The sequence below is a fragment of the Ammospiza nelsoni genome, chromosome 8, assembly GCF_027579445.1.
Source record: "Ammospiza nelsoni isolate bAmmNel1 chromosome 8, bAmmNel1.pri, whole genome shotgun sequence".
In the NCBI taxonomy this organism is placed as follows: Eukaryota; Metazoa; Chordata; class Aves; order Passeriformes; family Passerellidae; genus Ammospiza; species Ammospiza nelsoni.
The window spans coordinates 14,541,468-14,559,655 of NC_080640.1; the positions used below are offsets into that span (position 1 = coordinate 14,541,468).

At 39.6% G+C, this 18,188-nt stretch overlaps 1 protein-coding gene across 1 annotated transcript in view; it reads left to right on the forward strand.

The window, feature by feature from the left end:
• The first annotated feature begins 14,776 nt into the window (after positions 1 to 14,776).
• The window catches only part of LOC132076059 (gamma-aminobutyric acid receptor subunit pi-like), a 37,477-nt gene continuing 34,065 nt past the window's right edge, over positions 14,777 to 18,188 (forward strand). The window contains exons 1-2 of the mRNA XM_059476965.1: positions 14,777 to 14,791; positions 14,993 to 15,081. Of these exons, the coding sequence (XP_059332948.1) occupies positions 14,777 to 14,791; positions 14,993 to 15,081 (104 nt within the window). The remainder of the gene's footprint in view (positions 14,792 to 14,992; positions 15,082 to 18,188) is intronic.

The following is an 18,188-nucleotide window of genomic DNA, read 5'->3' on the forward strand; positions in this document are numbered from 1 at the left end:
TTCATTAAAAGAGACATTGAAGATAATCCATTCATATTTCATCAATTTTTGTGTGATTTTGAATCAATGTGGCATTCAAGATCACTGTTGACATTGAATTGCATTAACTTTTGCTAGGAGATTTCCATGTCATATATATCTATAACTTTATATATTTATCTACAACTTCTTTAACAGCCTTTGGCATTCTCTTTCTCATTTTTGTTTTTTTTCTTCGAGTTTAAGAGATCAGAAAGATTACATTACATCTTTTGAATTTAAACAACTCCCCATGCACTCCTGAAGAAAATGAAAAATGATTTGAGCATTACCACACACTTCTCTCATGGTCTTTTTGCAATTTAAAACTTTTTAGCCCCCAGGACAATGTAGATAACAGTTTTTCTGTAAATTAAGGTCTGGTCTTGCACAGATTACAAATTTACTTCTGACTTCAATAGGAACATGAAAAAATCTTTTTTATGACCCACATTGCAGACGTGTTAATACACAATATCTTTTTTGGCTTCTTTTGAATTTTTTAGGACATGGCTATTTAGGCTTAGGCCTGGAAACCTAGTTGAATATTTTGTATTTATTTCATTCTCTTGCCAATTAGTTCTGTAATCTGCAATTCCAAAGTCAAAATCGCAGGCATTGAGACTGCTGACCTGCACCTATTACACAAGAGTCAGCTGAGGAGGGCCAGAACATCAGGACACCCATTTCTTTGTCGGAATCTGAGATTTTTGCCACTGCTGCTTTTCCCCAGCCCTGCCTGGACTGTGTCCCTGCTTACTGCAAACTACAGGAGGCCTTTAATGCTGACTGGATTGCTTGTGTCCTCCAAAGAACTGCTGAGGCAGCCACTAAAAAATGCACACCACTAATTTCACCCAGATACTTCCAATTTCCCCCTTGTAATACTCCCAGAAAAATCCACTTAGCTTGCAGTGAGTGCAAAATATCTTCTTTTTTTCCTGTTAATTTTTCCTCCAAATATGAGAGCCTTACAAAGAGGTATTTCCAATCAAAAATTAACATTGTCATCACATACTTAGAATGAGTTGTAGAAATTTTAACTTTACCAGCTTATGGTGTAAATACTAATGGATTAATATTTCTACATAATGATGTTCATACACAGTATATTTATAAGACAGAAGTAGATGTTACATCTTAATTGGTTAAATTTAAGACATCATAATTTAAGTGGAATGTAAGAGACTGTTATCCCTTGCTATTATTCTCCTTGTATAATTTTACAGTAAGTGTAAGTCTGACAAGTGCCTATTAGAAATACTTTCTCCATGCTTGCACCTAAATTTAAAATGTAAAATAAATACCAGCCAATTTTTATTTTTTTTTTAATTTATAAGTAGCTGGTAAGCTTTAACAAATATCATTGCTACTACTGAAGCCCACTTTTAGTACAAGTAGGAGTCAGATTGTGGGGTAGTGCACAGCCAGCTACAGAAACAGATTTTTTCTTAATTTCTTCAGTAAGTTTTGAAAACAGTTAGCAGTACCTTACTAGCAGAAGCCCTCTTGTGTAAAGAATGAAGTGTTAAAATTCAAGGAAGAAGCAAAATAAATTATTTCCTTTTACAAACAAAATAGATTTATTTGCTTTACAACATCTCTAAACTTTGGCTCTCTAATGTCATGTAATATATTGATACAGAGAATAGCAGAACAAACTAAGCCATAAACAGATGTAGCCGTGTGGTACACATTCCCAGCACAACATGACTCCATTTGGGCTGGATAAATCATAATCATCTTTTCTATCAAAGCAGAGTTTTAGTATTCTATCATCAATTAATTTAGTCTTGGTCAGATTGCACAGCAGGTAGGGCTTAGGAAACAAAACTGTGATATACAGAGCAATTAATATATCACAGAGTTGATGATGAAAAGATAATCATTACATGCATGAACTCTGGTGGCATCTTCAGGCAAATTGAACATGGACAGGAGAAAGTGGCATTTTTCCAAGAACCACTTCTTTCCTGAGGAAATATGAGAAAGGTGCAATCACCACACCAGCTTCTCTTTGAGGAAAACAAGCCTTCTCCCAGCATTTCAGGTTTATCTCTAGGATTACACAACAGCAACTCAAATTTGTTTGGTTGGGCAGTTAGAGGGAGCTTGGTGCCTCACAGCTTTTTCGGGTCCTGCTTAAAACGGGGTTTGCCCACTACACACAATGTATTTTTCTTACTCTATGTAATACCAACATGTGATACTCTCACGACTCATCATTAATGTCTGTACAGCTCCCTGTGGCAAGGGCATTGTCCAAACTGCTTCTTGGTGTCTCAGTAGCTCACTTCTAGAAGGCTTTTTTATTCATAGCTGAACATGGTAAAAAGTAAATGCTCCAGGTGAGTAAAAAACCCAAATCCAAATGCTATCAAACCAAGGGTTTTTTTAACACTGAGAGACATCCCAGCCATAGGCTTTCACATTTCCGCAGTCCTACTGAAAATAAACTGGAAAATTGTATATGGTGCAGGACTAGCACAAGCCTGCCTGCTCTTGACAGTTAATCCACCTGGCCTTTCAGACATTGACAGCATCATGCAAAGAAAATCAATTACCCCAGATAATCAAATCCACTGTCTTCCCCCCAGCTCTCTCATCCATTTAATCTAATTCTCAAGTATTGACATTATTGCAGGCATAATGGGAACAAAAGTGCTTCATTAAAGGCAGCACCTGGACACGTTCAATAGTGTAGCAAGAGCTAACAAAGCTCTGACAAGTGCAGCGGGGCTGTTAAACATAAACTGACAAGTGGTACAACCAAAAATATGTGCTTCTCAAAACAACCTCCAAAGGAATGGAGGTTCCAGGTGGAGGTGCCTTGCTCCCAGGGAGGTTTCATCCTGGAGTGCTTTGCCACCGCATGGCAAGAGTGCAGGTGAGCAGCGCTTGAGCACAGCCTGAGCTGGAGATGCTCAGGTGGAAGGAGCAGCAGTGATCCCCCAGGTAACACAGCCACAGTGCTCAGCCTGACAGAGGGTAGGGCACCCCAGTTCCAACAAGAATGTGCTTTGATCTTGGTCTGAATAATCCTACCAGATGCCAGATGAACATTAAAATAACTCATTAAGCTTCAGTTACTTCAGTGGAAAAAGCAGCAAGCAGTGAAATAAGAAAAGTAAAGGCCTATCAAGCGGTGAAAAAATTTTAGACCCAGGATGGGTCTAAAATAAAATAAAACCATGAAATACTTAATAATAATTTATTATGTTTTATGTGTGACTCTTGATACAGGTAATGTGTGACTGGGTAACAGGATGCAAAAATAAAAGGCAACCTTAAATTTGAGCCATTTTAAATGCTCATTATTTTCCACTCAAATAATCGGTATGAGCTGCAGAGTATGTAGCCCCCAGGTTACTGAGAATTATTACAATAAATTAAAATTATTACAATAATTTAACTATTCATTCAGTATAAGAAAGTAGACTTTCATGGACAAACATTTCTATTAGAAAGTAGACCTTGTATTAGAATGCTAATTGATTCATCCTCTGCTTCACACAATTTATAGTAATCAGAAAACTTTATTTCCCGATGAATTCTAGAGGTGGAACACATTTTATGGTGTTAGTTTCATTCTTTCAATTCCATCCTCTGGGACACAGATTAATGGAATAGAATTGTTACAGTAATTCCAAATCAATACTCTACTACTAGTGGATTTTAAAAGCCCTAAACATTAGCCTCACCTGTTACCTCATTAAAATGGGAAAAATTAAATCAATACAATAGACCAGTGGGTGTTTTCTCACTCTCTCTTTGCCTTTTGCTTAGATACATATTGTACTATTTGGTCTATTTTTCAGGTCCTCACTCAATTCTGCATTTATTCCATACTCATTTGATTAGCATTCCAAGATTTTCCAATTACTTTAATATGAGCAAAATTATATCTAATAAGTGTGAATGTAATCAAGTTAAAAATGGGGACACTTTGATTCATGCTGCACCCCATTTCATGTATCAATTATTACTTAAGTGGTAATGCTAATGTTGGCTTATTTGTAAGGGTTGTGTGTTATTGGACAAGCAATTCAAGCATCAAAAAAAAAATCTCACATCCAGACTGCTGATCAGAATTTAACAAACCTCCAGGAATCCCTGGAATACCAAGAGCTCAATGTGTTTTCTTTTACTCTTGGTATTACAGCTGCTGAAAGCCATTACAGATTACAGTGTTGTTTAATCAGTGCTGCAAATGTTACAACCACCCTCTGAGGTTACAAAATGCAAGGAAAATCCACTAAAAAACCCAACTTACCCAACATGGGCTCCAGTACAGATGCAGAGGACTAAGTGCACAGAGGAGTTAAATAATTTCTCAATGTGGGCATCTAGATTTTTGTGTTCAAGGAGTATTCTCTACAAGCTGTTCTCTAAAACAATTTCATTACTCTCTACCAGCCTGAGGGTGGAGTCAGCTGATTTTCCCAGCTGATGAATGGCTCTATTGACAGACTCAAGCTTTGGGTTAATAACTGAGCTGTTCCCTTCTGGGAGTAGCTTAAGGCAGGACGTGGTTTGGAGCCCCAGAGGTCCCACTGCTGCAGGGGGCACACAGGGGACAAGGGCTGACTCTGGGGTGACAGGGCAGGTTTGTGCACGGGGACAGACTCATACCAGCCGGCTGCTCCTGAATTAACGCACCCCTTGCTGAGGCTGCAACAGCCCCAGGAGAAAATTAATAAACAGAGAACCATAGGCACTCTGAAGGACCAGTATAAGCTTTACAATAAACCAGCACAAGTTTTAGTTTTATCTTATCAGGTTGTGCTGACAGCCTTTGGAGTGTTGTCATTTACTTGCTTGTCTCCAGCAGTCCCAGCCCAGGTGCTGCTTCAGGTGATCTGAAATCCCAGTGACCACTGCTGCTCAAGGGCTCTGGTAAGAAGAGGAGAATATGCCCTGCCCCAGACTTCCAAATGCATCACAGCTGCCTTAGAGCCTTGAAATGCAGACAGGTGCTGAAAAAGAAGGTCTTAAAGTGGGAATTTAATGTTCTCCAGCTGGGCACTGTGAACTGAAACAGGCAACATCACATTGGTGCTTTGCATTTTCAAAATTTTCATTCTGATTAAATTATGACCTGCAATTAGTGGGAACTTGAAAAAGGTTTGAGGATTTCTGATATAGTGCATTAGCTAAACTTATGCCTGGAGTTCTGTTGGGAATAACAATCAGCACTGTTTCTGTGCCAGTTGCTTACAGAATTTGCTTTAAAGCTGTTTTCTCAGTTATAATGCTACAATAGGCCACATGAGACCAAACTTGCTTATTCTCCCACTTACAGCTGCTCTGTAATAGAAGCAGGCAGGGATTTTTTTTTCCCACTGGGTTTCCAGCTTCTTTCCGCTTGACCGATGAATGGAGATAAACACTACACACTTTATGCAGCTAGACAGAGTGTTCAAATGAGATGTGGGGGAACTGTCCCAGAGCAGGCACACTCAGCACATATTCTTGACTTCTAATTGGATCAACACTCAACATGCACAGGAAAGAATGGTTTTTACATTTCTTTAATTTCTCCCTCCTACAGATGCAGTAACAAGTAAGAGCTTTAGCAATAATGATAGAAAAGCAAAAAACAGTGGAGGAATCTGCTCCATTTTTTGCCGTGTAGAGATGTGTTTTCCTCTCTTAGTCTGAGCCTGAGATCTTCCCATGTTCTCTAACCTGTTCCAGTGTAGTCACAGCAGAGAAGTGACATCAAATAGCCTCTTAGGGCAACATGTCTGTACCTGGCTTTAAGCTAAAGTTAAGAGAAAGGACAAGGGGTAAAGGTTTTAAACTGAAATGAGGTAGATTCAGACTAGATAAAGATGACATTTTTATGGTATTGGTGAAACATTGGCACAGGTTGCCCAGAGAAGCTTTGGGTGCTCCATTCCTGGAAGTGTCAAAGGCCAGGCTGGATGGAGCTCTGAGCAACTTCATGTAGCAGATGATGTCCCTGCCCAGGGCAGGGGGTTGGACTTGATGACCTTTTAAGGTCTTTTCCAACCAAAATAGTTCTATAATTCTGTGAAAAAGCAAACAACATATGCTTACTTCTGATATGAGCTGAGACTAGGGTGCTCTAGGAAGAAAAGACAAGGCCTGCACTGCTAGAAGATACAGGATTGAAACCTCTCAGCCTTTGCCTTCCTCAGAAGTTATCAACTCTTTAATCCCCCAAAACAGCACCAGGATTTGAAACTGAAACAGTCAAAATCATCTTTCCCCTGCTCCACACCTTGCTCCAGTACCACCATATTTTACTACTGGTGACAGTATCAGGAAGGGTTATGTGTGTTCCTGTGTATCCCTCTCATCCACAATATTGTAGTCACAGGAAATGATTTCTGACAGCAGATGTTAAATTCTGTCTGAAGTGGCTTTTCTTAATGCAGCCTTTGTTGGTAATCACATTCCCTAAGTGGTTTCTCTTGTCCTAAATTTTGTAGAATGGTGTTTTCCCAGAGAAAGTGCTCTGAAAACTGCCCACAGGTCCTGACGTGAGAGGGCACTAAGGAAAACAACATCTGCAAAACGACCACCTTTCCCTTCTGGAAAGACTTGAACAAAGCTGCTCAAAGGCACCCAGAGCATTTCCCCAGCAAACAGAGAACAAGGGTGCAGGTTTCTACCTGGGGCTGCTGGGATGTGACAATTGCAAGAAGAAAAACCGAGACAATCAGCGAGAAGTGTCACGCAAGCTCTGTTACAGAGGTATGGCAGAAGTAGAAGCCATGGGAAGCGCTGCCTCGACTTTTGTCTGTCAGGGATCCCTCCCCACTTCTCTGTCCAGCATCCTTTCCCCGGACGCGCTTGAAACTGAACAGGGGTGCGAGCGAGGTGAAGCAAAGCAGGAGCGGCAGAGAAGGGGCAGCGCTCAGAGGCTCCTGCGGGGGCTGGAGCGAGCAGCAGCAGCAGCAGGACAGCATATATCGGGAGCGCAGCATCCATCGGGAGTGCCGCCCCCCCGGCCGAGGGCGGGCTCGAACCCGCGGCGCGGCGGGGCAGAGCCGGGCCGGCTGCCAGGCTGAGGCTGCACCAGCGGCTCCGCGCGCTCCAGGTAAGGCGCGCCCGCCCCGGCTCCGCGGCCCCCTCCCAACCTCCCCATCCCTCCCCCTCCGCTCCCTCAGCTTTTATATTGCTTAAAAAAAAAATATTAGTGTTTCCTCTCTGAGGTGTCATTGTGCTGCTGGATTAAAATGACTCAATCAATTAGAATAACTCAAATTTCAATTAATAAGTCAAATCGAAGGTATGCGTCTCTCCCCTAAAAGGCTGCAAAACCTTGCTTTTAAAAACAGCCAGTGGCACGTGGAGAAACTTCTCCAAGAAGGATAATGTAAGAGCTAGCTCCCATTTTCCACCCCTGTTCCTCATCAAATCTGCATCTCACCTCAAATGAATATATAGATGAACAATGCACTAGTACTTAAAAAGGTGTACAAAATTTAAAGTAGATCACGTTGATTAAACCTTTTATTGAGCACTGAGTAATGAAGAAAGGGAATATTTGAATTTAAAGAAAGCATTTTATTTCTCTAGGAGGTTCTTTTTTTCCTAAATATTAAAAAAAAAAAATCCTATACACACAATTTCAATGGCTATTCAAACTTTATAAACAGGATTCTTAAAGGTTGTGCTCCATCCTGAACACTCCATGTAATTCTAATAACCTGTCATAGGATAAAGCTAAAGCAGTTTATGCTGAAGGAAAAGGAAGATCCTGCAACAGGCACACACTTACAGATTTAACTAATCTTCCCATGTGGTAGCTGTGGAAAAGATCTGAAATATATATTTTATTGGAAAAATGCCTCTTGCAATTTCCTCTTAGACCAAATTGCTGATTAGTTTGAGCTCAGCTGCACCTCTTATTTGGAATAACTCCTCTGACTTCAACCTTAGCAGGTACAAAAGCTTTCAGCTGAGCCCAGGATACTCAGCTTGGACAACATTCACATTTTTTGCATGGCTGTACAATTAAAAGCATTATACCATGTGATTATTATTTGCAAAAATACATAATTCTACTGAGTAATTTTAATTTTATTCATTTGTACCAGTCAATTCTGAATACAAAAGCTTAATAGATTTTAAAAACCCCAAAACTCCTCTAAAAACTGATTTTCTCCTTCCCAGTCTTTCATCCTGTTGCACTGCTCATAATGGTTAGTTTGTAAATCACCTGGTTACAGACACTTAACAATTCACTAAGGAATTTGAGTCTAAGACCTTGGATCCAAACTGAGAAGTAGATATTTGTTGACTAAGAAAAAGAAAGTTTTCTCAGGAGGGTTTCAGATATGCATAACAATAATCAAACCCAGAAAAGTCTATGATTCAAAGTCATAACTTGGATGGAAAATAAAGGGGCTCAGCTCAGGGGTATTCCCTTCCTTTTTCCACTTTGCTCCCAAACTAACAAGAATTTGCAACAGGAAACAAAATGAATTGCAGACCAAGGGGCTGTTCTCTGTCATAAGTTTCAAAGGCACGTTGCACAACATTCACTGAGGAGAGAAGATGGATATGACTGACCCTGATCTGCTCCTGCGGGGCCATGGTTTTTCCCTCAGAGGGGAAAAGGGACAGAGTGAGATGTCCCTCATTCTCCCAGGCCCGAGGCTGCATGGAGGGGAGCTGCAGGAGCATTAGCTGGGTCCTGGATAGTTTCTGCAATGTGAGAGTGCTCAGCAAAGCTCACAATCATCATGGTCTATGCGGGCAAACTTGGCCCCAGGTTAATGGCTGGAAGATTCTAGATCTGCTAACTCTCATAGGAATAGTGATTCAAACTGGCACAACAAAGACAGGATCTCATTTGTCTTTCCAAATCAAGTTGTTATTTTCTTAATTTGAACCAACATATCCTGTCCAACTTTTTGGGTTTTCAACTATTTATCTTAATCTTATCTAGGCTGATAGTGCCTGAACAAAACCGTCTCCATTTTGCTATAGGCGATAAAACCACATTATTTATCCTGGTCTGTGTAAACAGGGAAGGTTTCGGTGCTGCAGGAGGGCTGTGTCTGCCTTCAGCACACCCTTGTGGGCGCCCTATAAAATGCTGGTGACCTAAAGTGCTCACCCAGGCAGCTGTCAGGGCTCACAGGGTCTATGGGAGACCACCCAAGCCATCAGTGTTTGCCACCCTACAGCTGTTTGCACCTTCCTGCACAGTCAGAACCTTCCCAAAGGTCCTTTGAGGTTTCACCCATCAGTTGCAGCCTCTGAAGGTTACCTGCCTCTCTGACCCAACTCAAACACACTCATTCTTTACATTGCACACAAACTGAGGCCCTATTGAAGCCACATGGGTGGGCTGTGAATGCTGACTGTAAAACTGGTGTGGCAGAAGGTAATCCCCACTTGTCTGTGGGAGGACCTTAGAGTGTTCACAAGCACCTTAAAAAGCCAATAAAGGTCTCAGATTTGAGATTTGGATTGTGGTACAAGAGGACTCAAACATTTGCAGACTTAGGTAGAAGTCCAGCACAGAGCAAAAAGTTTTATAAAGTCTGTGTGCACATAACCCAAACCATTAATAACCCCATAAATCTCTGATTTCTTTGGGTAATTACAAATGGCAATAATCATCAGCCATGACTCTAACACCACTAATATGCCAGACTTTTGAGTGTCAGCTATCTAAATTCATATTTAGGAACAAGATAGAGAGAAGTTACTTAGTAGTCTGCCTTTTAAAACTAGAAAATATCCTGTGGGGCACATTTTCTGTAGATTTCTCAGTAGATATAAGCAGAGCTTGTAATGAGCACTACATTTAAGCAGTCACATGAACATGTTCATTTCTTATAATCTATTCTGTGAATGTTTATTACTGCATCCATTTCTGTACACTGCTGAAACCTTTCAGTTCAGTGTTAGGCTGGTTGGGAGTGGGACATCTGGCACTTGCTCAATGAAGGCAACTCCTAGAATTGTACTGTCATCCAAAGCACCCAGTTTTTATAAATATGAAATTAATTTTCCAGAAAAACAGTATAATGCTAACAGCATCCTTGCCAGTTATTTTGCAGCTAATCCACAATATGTAGTGTATTTAAAATGCACAGAGTGAAAACAACAACAGATAAACATATAAAATAATCCTATCATGGGTTATGTAACTTACTCTAAGGCTTTGATGTTCATGAAATTGATAATACAGGGAACTTGGTGGGAAATAAAGACCTCAATCCAGGGCACCAAATGTCTCTCAGACACTTAATTATGTAAGTATTAGCAGCATACTGCTAGTCCCTACTCCTTTGGTGGCTAGAAGTGCTGATACTAAGAATTTTAAGGCTGTAACAGTAGATTTGTTTGACTTTGATTCTCACCTCCCAGGGCACTTTGAGAACAGTGATTTTACATATAAACTCACTGAGTTGTTGTTTATGTAGTCTGAAATCATGCTATGGTAATTTTTAAAAAAATGTATTTGTCATGCTGATTTGTTTGGGATAATTTTAAAGACTCTCATGTAATGCTTATACCTATATAAACAATTTCTAATGATGAAGTTTCAACTACAGCTCATTTTGCTATACCAGAGAAGCAGTTTTCATTTCTGGTGAATCTTAAATTCATTCTACTTATTTAACAGTATGAGCTTCTGTTGCTGAAAAATATCTTTGACAAAAACATCTCAGGGTGCAGAACTTGAGAAGATGCTTTCAGACTGGAGCAATTTCCCAAGTTTTTCATTGAGAAAATGACACTTCTCCTGCCTGGCACACATAACAACTATTGATCAGAAGATCATAGCGTAACTGCACTCCAGTGTTTCACTTTGAACTATTGGCAGACACAGCAGCAATAGAGGCCTAAGAGCCCTTCAATTGCTGACATAATCCTGTCACAACAGATGGCCCCTGTGCTGCCTGTCTGCAGAGAAAGCACGACAGGACAGCTTCTTTCTATGGGCCAAGTACATCCAACTCTGATTACTTGCCCAGGGAGACTTGCATGGTTTCGCCCATGGTAGGCAAGCTCAGATGTGCCCAGGGTTTAAAAACAAGCTAGCTGGTGTGCCAAAAGCCAGTTGTCAGCCACATAACAGGGTGCCCCTTATAATAGGATGCAAACATATGCATTTGTCCACTTTCATCAGTCAATTCCCCAGTTAGACCTGGAGTTTTGCTGCCACTGGGTTTTATTCCTTCTTTTTAATTTGCCGCATTAAAAAAAAAACCTTCTTGATACTTTTCACTCAAGCTGCAGTCTCTACAGTATTAATACTGACATGAAAAAATATTTGAATGTGTGAAAATTTTGCATTTCTTTCTCTTTCAGGGAGTGTTAGGAAGTACCATGAAAGTGCAGCCATTATAGGCAGACATGCAGATTAACCCAAAGACAGATATCATGGGTATCAGATACAACTTTATTTCACGAAGTGCTTTGTCAGTGACTACTGTCAGTCTGTTGTATGCAGTTGACTTTTCCAGGCTGTGGTGGTTTTGGCTGAAGTAATGTAAATTTTCTTCAGAATGGCTGGAATGGGGCTGTGTTTTGGGTTTGTGCTGCAAACAGAAGTGTTGGTATTTCAGGGATGTTTTAGTTACTGCTGAGCTGAGCTTGCACAGGATCAAGGCCTTTTGTGCTTCTTCTACCATCCCACCAGTGAGGAGGCTGGTGCTGCAAAAGAAACTGGAGGGGGCACAGCTGACCCCAGGGATACATGCCCTCTACTTCCAAATCTTACCTTGTGACTGCCTTCCATATACCCTCTCCCTTTCTCCCATGGAGTCCTCAGTGTTTCCAGCTTCCCATCATTTCCCCTCCAACTGGTTCATTTTGATCTAACAAACAGGGTGAACTCAAGAACAGATAAGCTCACAGGTTACTTTGCAGTTCCAGTAGACAATGCAAGCAGAGAATCCAGAGCAGGGGAGGCAGCTTTACTTCTCTGGCACTCTGGGTGAATCCCTCCTGAGTTTTTCTCTGCCTTTCAGTCAAGCACTTAAAGACACTGTCATTCAACAGTATGGATGTGGAAGTAAAATGCAACTGTAATGCTAATTCAGTTTACACGCTAAACCCCACCATCTGCTTTTTATTTTAAGATAATTCTACATGCAGTTTTAGATGCCTGCAGTAGCAGCCATGGGAATTCAGGCATATGGCCACTACCATATGACAAAGTGTATTGTCTAATAATTTCTAGTCTTTTTCATGCATCCACTTGTGCATAAGGTACTCAAAATAATAGGCATCTTATCCTTTAATTTATTCACGCAAAATTCACTTCCAGTGAAATCTTTGGATATTTCTACTACCTCTGCCAGCTTTCTGCCTCACCCCATTTCAGCCTCAAAGGTTTGTGAAACTTGCATAATTCACTTTTCCTGTCATGCTGAAGATAAATAACTGAATTCCCATGAGAAATGTCAAAACATTGGATGACATTTTACAGTCTTAATCTGATCTGAATAAAAGTAGAAAAATGTTGTCTCATCATATGAGAATCTGGGGCAGATTTGTTACCTTCACCTCAATTAAATGTTCAGAACAAGATGTGTCAATATATGCACAATAATCTGGACAGCATGCAGTCTGTCTAGTTAAACCAAACGGCTCAATATTCTATGCAGAAAACAGGTAATGCTTATTTTTCTAGTGTGAGAGAAAAATATTACGGGTTTGGCTGAACTAGAGTTAAATACCAGTAGTTCCATCCATACATGCGTGCAGGAAGGAACCTTGCTGTGAATGTGTAGCCTTTGATAAAGAAATGTGTGACAGGAAAGGTCCAGATGTGCAGACATGCCAAGAGGCAGGCTCTTCAGCAGAACAAACCAAGCCCCCTAAGAAAGGGGCATCAGGGAGAACGTGTGTGTGCCTGCAAGCGTGTACACACATGCAGCAGAGATTTATATCCAACTTAAGTATTATCTGTGAAACAGCTTAGGGCTCCAGCAGTTACCCAGTTCTGTTCCTTGGCTGGCATGCAGTGTCCCTCTGCAGTGAGGGCAAGCCAGCTGACATGGCAATTGGATCTCTCGACTCGTGTTTCTTGCACAGAGGTAAGATATCTTCTCCCTTCTGTTACCTCCATGCTCTCTTTTCCTGAGCATACAAAAGTAATTCATGGACCATAGGATGGATTTGACCTTTGATTTGTGAAAGACCAAAATTCTCCACCCCACCTTCCCATAAAATTGCTACCTTGGACATTGGTTAAGGACTGAAGGTAAATCAGTTGCTTTAGAAAGAAATCAGTAATAAGCTCACTCCTTTTCATCTTCAGTACTGTGAAAATGAAACCCAAACAAGCACAGAGATATCCATAGGTTTCCTTAATCTCTTTATAAAGGATCTTCAGTCATATTAGGAGCTCATAGTAGCAATTCAAAAGCTAAATATAAAAGCAGCTTTTTGAAGTACTTATAAAGTCAGTAAGAGGCTTTTTATTTTTAGCATATTTTCCTGTGAGATACAGATAATGAATGTAGAAAGCATCCAAACCCAAAATGAGATACGCAGAAGAGATCCCACGATCTGCACCAGGAGTGCTACAGAATCAGCATGGAGAGAGCAATGTTCTGACAACACCATCTGCTCATTTGTGCTGTTTTTTCCTATTACCAGCTCTCTTAATGTCTCATGCATGATTTTCTGGGGAAGTCAGGAGGAGTGTATGATTTATTTTGACATTAATATTTACCAGGCTGGTGTATGCTTAAAGTAGCCAAGATGCTGAGAATGTTTGCTCGTTTAAAAAGCCATTGAAATGGTTTTTCTTTTTCTTTGGAGACATTAACAAGTTATTTTGTCACTTCACTGTTACATAAAAGTCATATCCCATTCGCATGACATTAATTTAGGTAAATACCACAATTTTGCTCTTACTGGAGCTGTAGACTGAAAGAAAAATTACTTTGGTTTTCAAAAAGCTTTCTGGCATTTTACATTGGTCACTAAAGAACAGTGAAACAAAGTTTCAGGCTGTGAAACTTGAAGTTCTTTTTATTAGCAGTTTAGTGGGAAATTGAAATGCAAGATACTCCTGAAAAACTCATGCTGGACACTGAAAATGTTATGTTTGATTGCTCCTTTGTGAAACCTGAAAAAGATATTTCATTTGCATTTATTAACATTTAACAATTGTCTTGCAGATTCTGGATAAATAGCATTCCTGACATGTAGGAGTTTTTTAGAGTTTTGAAGCAAGTCTTACAAATAATAAGGTTTGTGTACTCTGCTGAAATACAGGAAAAGTGTGCACAGTCTGTGCATTTCAGATCTGTTGCATGACTGCATTATACTATGGATTGATAATCTTTTCATCCAGAAATGGATTACAGAGCTGACAGATTTCTTAAAATAACCATTATGGATGTGAATCATACTGACAAAAGCAAAGAAATCCCATTCAGAAAAGACATCTTGCCTCAGCCAAACATTCTCATGAATGTGGATGACTATATATGATTTATATACAAAGGATTTTTTAAATTGGTAGGCATAGAAGCCTAAAATTTCATTTTTTCTCATTAACAAAAAGATGACCAAAGTTACATAGCAGTGGTATTGATGCTATGCATGTACCAGAGAGGTTGCTCTTAAATAGCTCTGTGTTCTAAGATGGGGTCATGTATTGTCCCTTTAGAAGGGACACTGATATGCCAGAGATGCACTCACAAGCATGAGGGTGCACAGGATTACATTATTTTTCACAGCAATTACTTTTCCTAATATTTAAAGGACAGAGGCTAAAATGAAAGAGCTGTAGTACAATGGAATGGAGCTTCTTTTGGTTAGTTAAATTAATCCTGATGCCAACTCTTTTTTTTTAAGTTTTGAGATTTTTTTTTAATTGATGTAGATATTTAGTAATGCATTAGAATAAGCTATTCAAGATACAATATCTTTAGTGTTTTAAACCTTTGGAAAAATTAATGTATTAGGAATGCATATGTGCTGTAAAACATTAACTCTGCACCTTTTGTTTTTTTAGGAGCTACAAGAACTTCTGAAAGAATTTGTGACAATGTGCAGTCTTAACTGCTGCAGTCTCAGAGCCCTTTTTCTATTGCTGCTCTATAGGTAAGAAGTATTTGCTAAAAATATTATTTCTTCAATATATTATATCAGTTGGTTTATAATCAACTTACTTTACAATTAGAGACGTAGCTGACAAAGTAACAAAGTAAAATCTTCTTGGCATTTGAATCTTGCCTCTTACAAAAATTAAAGAACCTGGGTATTGACAGAAACACAGGACTGAGCTTCATGAATCTCAACTGCCTTGACAGATTTTTTTTTTAATTGGAAAGATTGATGAGGGAGCAAAAGAATAGAATTTATGAAGCATATGAACCCTCAAATAAAGGATTACTGGGTAACAAAGTGAGTATTGTATCAGGTTTGCTTAACAAATTCAGATGGGCACACAGACCTTGCCTGGAGCATAGTGCCTTGCCCTAGGACAGAAGCTCACAGTCCACCTAGATTTACTGCAAGCCTGAGATAGTAAAATCATCATTCTGCACTAAAAGGAGAGTATCTTAAAAAGAAATATCTATTTTAAAAATAGTTTTTTTATTCTCTGTTATGAAATTGTATAGTCTTTCAGAAATCTGAGTTGCCTTATGCTGGAAAGTGAAAATTATCTCCTCTGGCTACACATAGCACTTCTAACAGTACAGCTGCTATGACAGAAAAATATAGAAATGGAGCACTTAAAATATATTCCTTCTATAAAAAGGGGCAAATACATTCTTTAAGTAATTCCAATAAGAAAATGTAAGCATGGACAGGTTAAACATTCTCATCACTACTGTCATCAGAAGTATTTAAAGTCTGTGAGCCAATTCTTTATCTAGAATTGCCTAACCTACTTCATCTCACAGTAGATTCCTCAGGGTAAGATTCTATCTGAGTTTAACTCAGGTGGGTGTGCAAACACTCATTTAGATAAAGCTTTCTCTTACTAGTGGGAACAGATGGAACAATCCCCAGAAAATAAGTTTAAAACATCCACCTCCACCACCTTCTCCATTCCTATAGAGGGGTCTTTGTGCAAAACATGCACTTGCTCTAATTCCACCTTCTTCCCTCATCAGCTGTGACTTGCCATGCTACAATGAGTGGGTGACTCATGGCTTAGCCATAATAAAACACTGCTAAAAGACCAACAATTTCAGAAGCACCTAAATGAAAAGGAGGCAAAATTCCCCCAGGAGCTCAGCCTGTGGCACACATTTCATTAGTATCAGTCAGGCTTTGTGAATCCTCCTACAGCTTCATGTGGCCGTGAGTGTGCAGAAGCACAGGGGCTTCATTCCTGAGTTCAAGCATGGGGGTAAGGGCACACACAGCACCTGTGAGAGTGCCTGGGTACAAGGGCACAGCATGGAGCTGCTGTGTCTGTTGTACCCAAATCCAGACACAGCTCTGGCCCGGGGTTATCTCACACACAAGATGATGCTTGGGTTCAAAAATGCATTTTTCCAGTGCACAGATCAGGAGGGGTTTGTGAAAGTGCTGTTTAGGACAAAAACTATCCTGCTTGGCACTGAAACAGAGAAATATTTCTAAACAAAACCCAAGGGCTGAGGTGCACCCAAAGCAAGGGCCATGGTTTTTTGCCAAGTGGTCCCTTAGATATTCCACTTGGAAAAGCTCTGCCTAACATGTGAAGAGAGTTTCTTTTACTGAATAATTTACAGTCAGTAATGGTACAGGGTTGCTTTTTCCCTATCTCTCACTGCCTGAATGACACTTCTTCACTTCACTTAACATTAAATCATTAAATTACATTACAATCACAACATGGCCCCCTTTTACTGTTGCCTGGATGACTTCTTTCCCATTTTTTTTTTTTTTAAGTAGTAATGAAAAATTTGAGGCAAACTGACAATTTTCAGGAATCAGCTTAAATGAATGAATGCTATTTGGTCTGAAGAAGGGTTCCCATTTGTTTCAGATAGGGTGTTTTTAACATAAAGAATGCTAGCCTAGGTTTATGGAGTCAGAATTCTATGAAATGTTTTTTGTTTTTTTTTCCTGAGCTCAAGAGCATTTATGGTATTTCACTGTTTGTTCTTGTGCCTGGTAAGATGATGCTAATTTCAACCTCACCATTTAACCAAAAAAAAAGAATGGTGACAGTACTGTCCATTTCAAAGCAGAGAATTAATCAGTGATGTGGATTTTGCTACAGTTTATCTGCAAAGACCATAAACCTCCATATCATTGAGCAAAGGTATGAAACCAGAAATAACAACTTTATTTGCATCTGTAAGCCCTTTGCCTGTCAGTGAATTGCCTGCAAAAAAGCTTTTTTAATTCTTTTTTTCCTGGGGGAAGTGTTTCAAAAGCTTGTTCAAACTGTATCTGGCATTTTGTTTATCTTCTTGCAGTTCTAAGGTGTTTCTGTCTCTTTCATGCTTTCATGATACATATCTTCTGACAAAAAATAGCCAGAGAAAATATTCTCATACATGTGTCTAGACTGTACTTATGCCTAAAAAATTGATATATACTACGGTTTAGGGCAAATGTTCCTTTTTTCCCTTCCAGTTACCCCATTCTGTTAAGACACTAACTTGAAAGTATCTTAAATAACAAACAGTTGTTGTACCTTTCAAGTTTAGCCAAACTCATGAAAATTGTCAGTTTTTGAGCTCAAGAATGACTTAGAAAAATAAATAAATAAAAATCTGCTTTTATAAAAGCAACCAGAGGGCATTGAACCTGATGAGTTAAAGCATTTATTATGCTTTGACAGCCCAGAACAGGCAGATATTCTCAGCTGAAAAATAATTATATGCTCAGGTTTTTTTTCTGTAAAAGCCTGTTCACACCTCAGTTGCTGGAACACCTGTTGCAAGGCAATTCCAGACTCAAATGCATGCCAAGACATTTCACACACGTTAAGAAAATTGAGGAACTTAAACAGCTTCCCTTAACTATGAAACATAAATACAGCAACACAAATATTGGTTAAAGGAGAAGCTTAGGTGCAGTGATGAGAAGATGCAGATGGAGGAGTGGAATGAGTCTCAGATTTTTCCTTTGTGAGCGTTGGCAGCTGTGAGCTCACCGTGCCTGAGCTGAGAATGGAGCACGTGGATCAAAGAGCGCTGTAAAGGAACAGGGCACCATCCCTTAAAACACAGAAACCCCAGACTGCTTAGGGCACAGAGCCT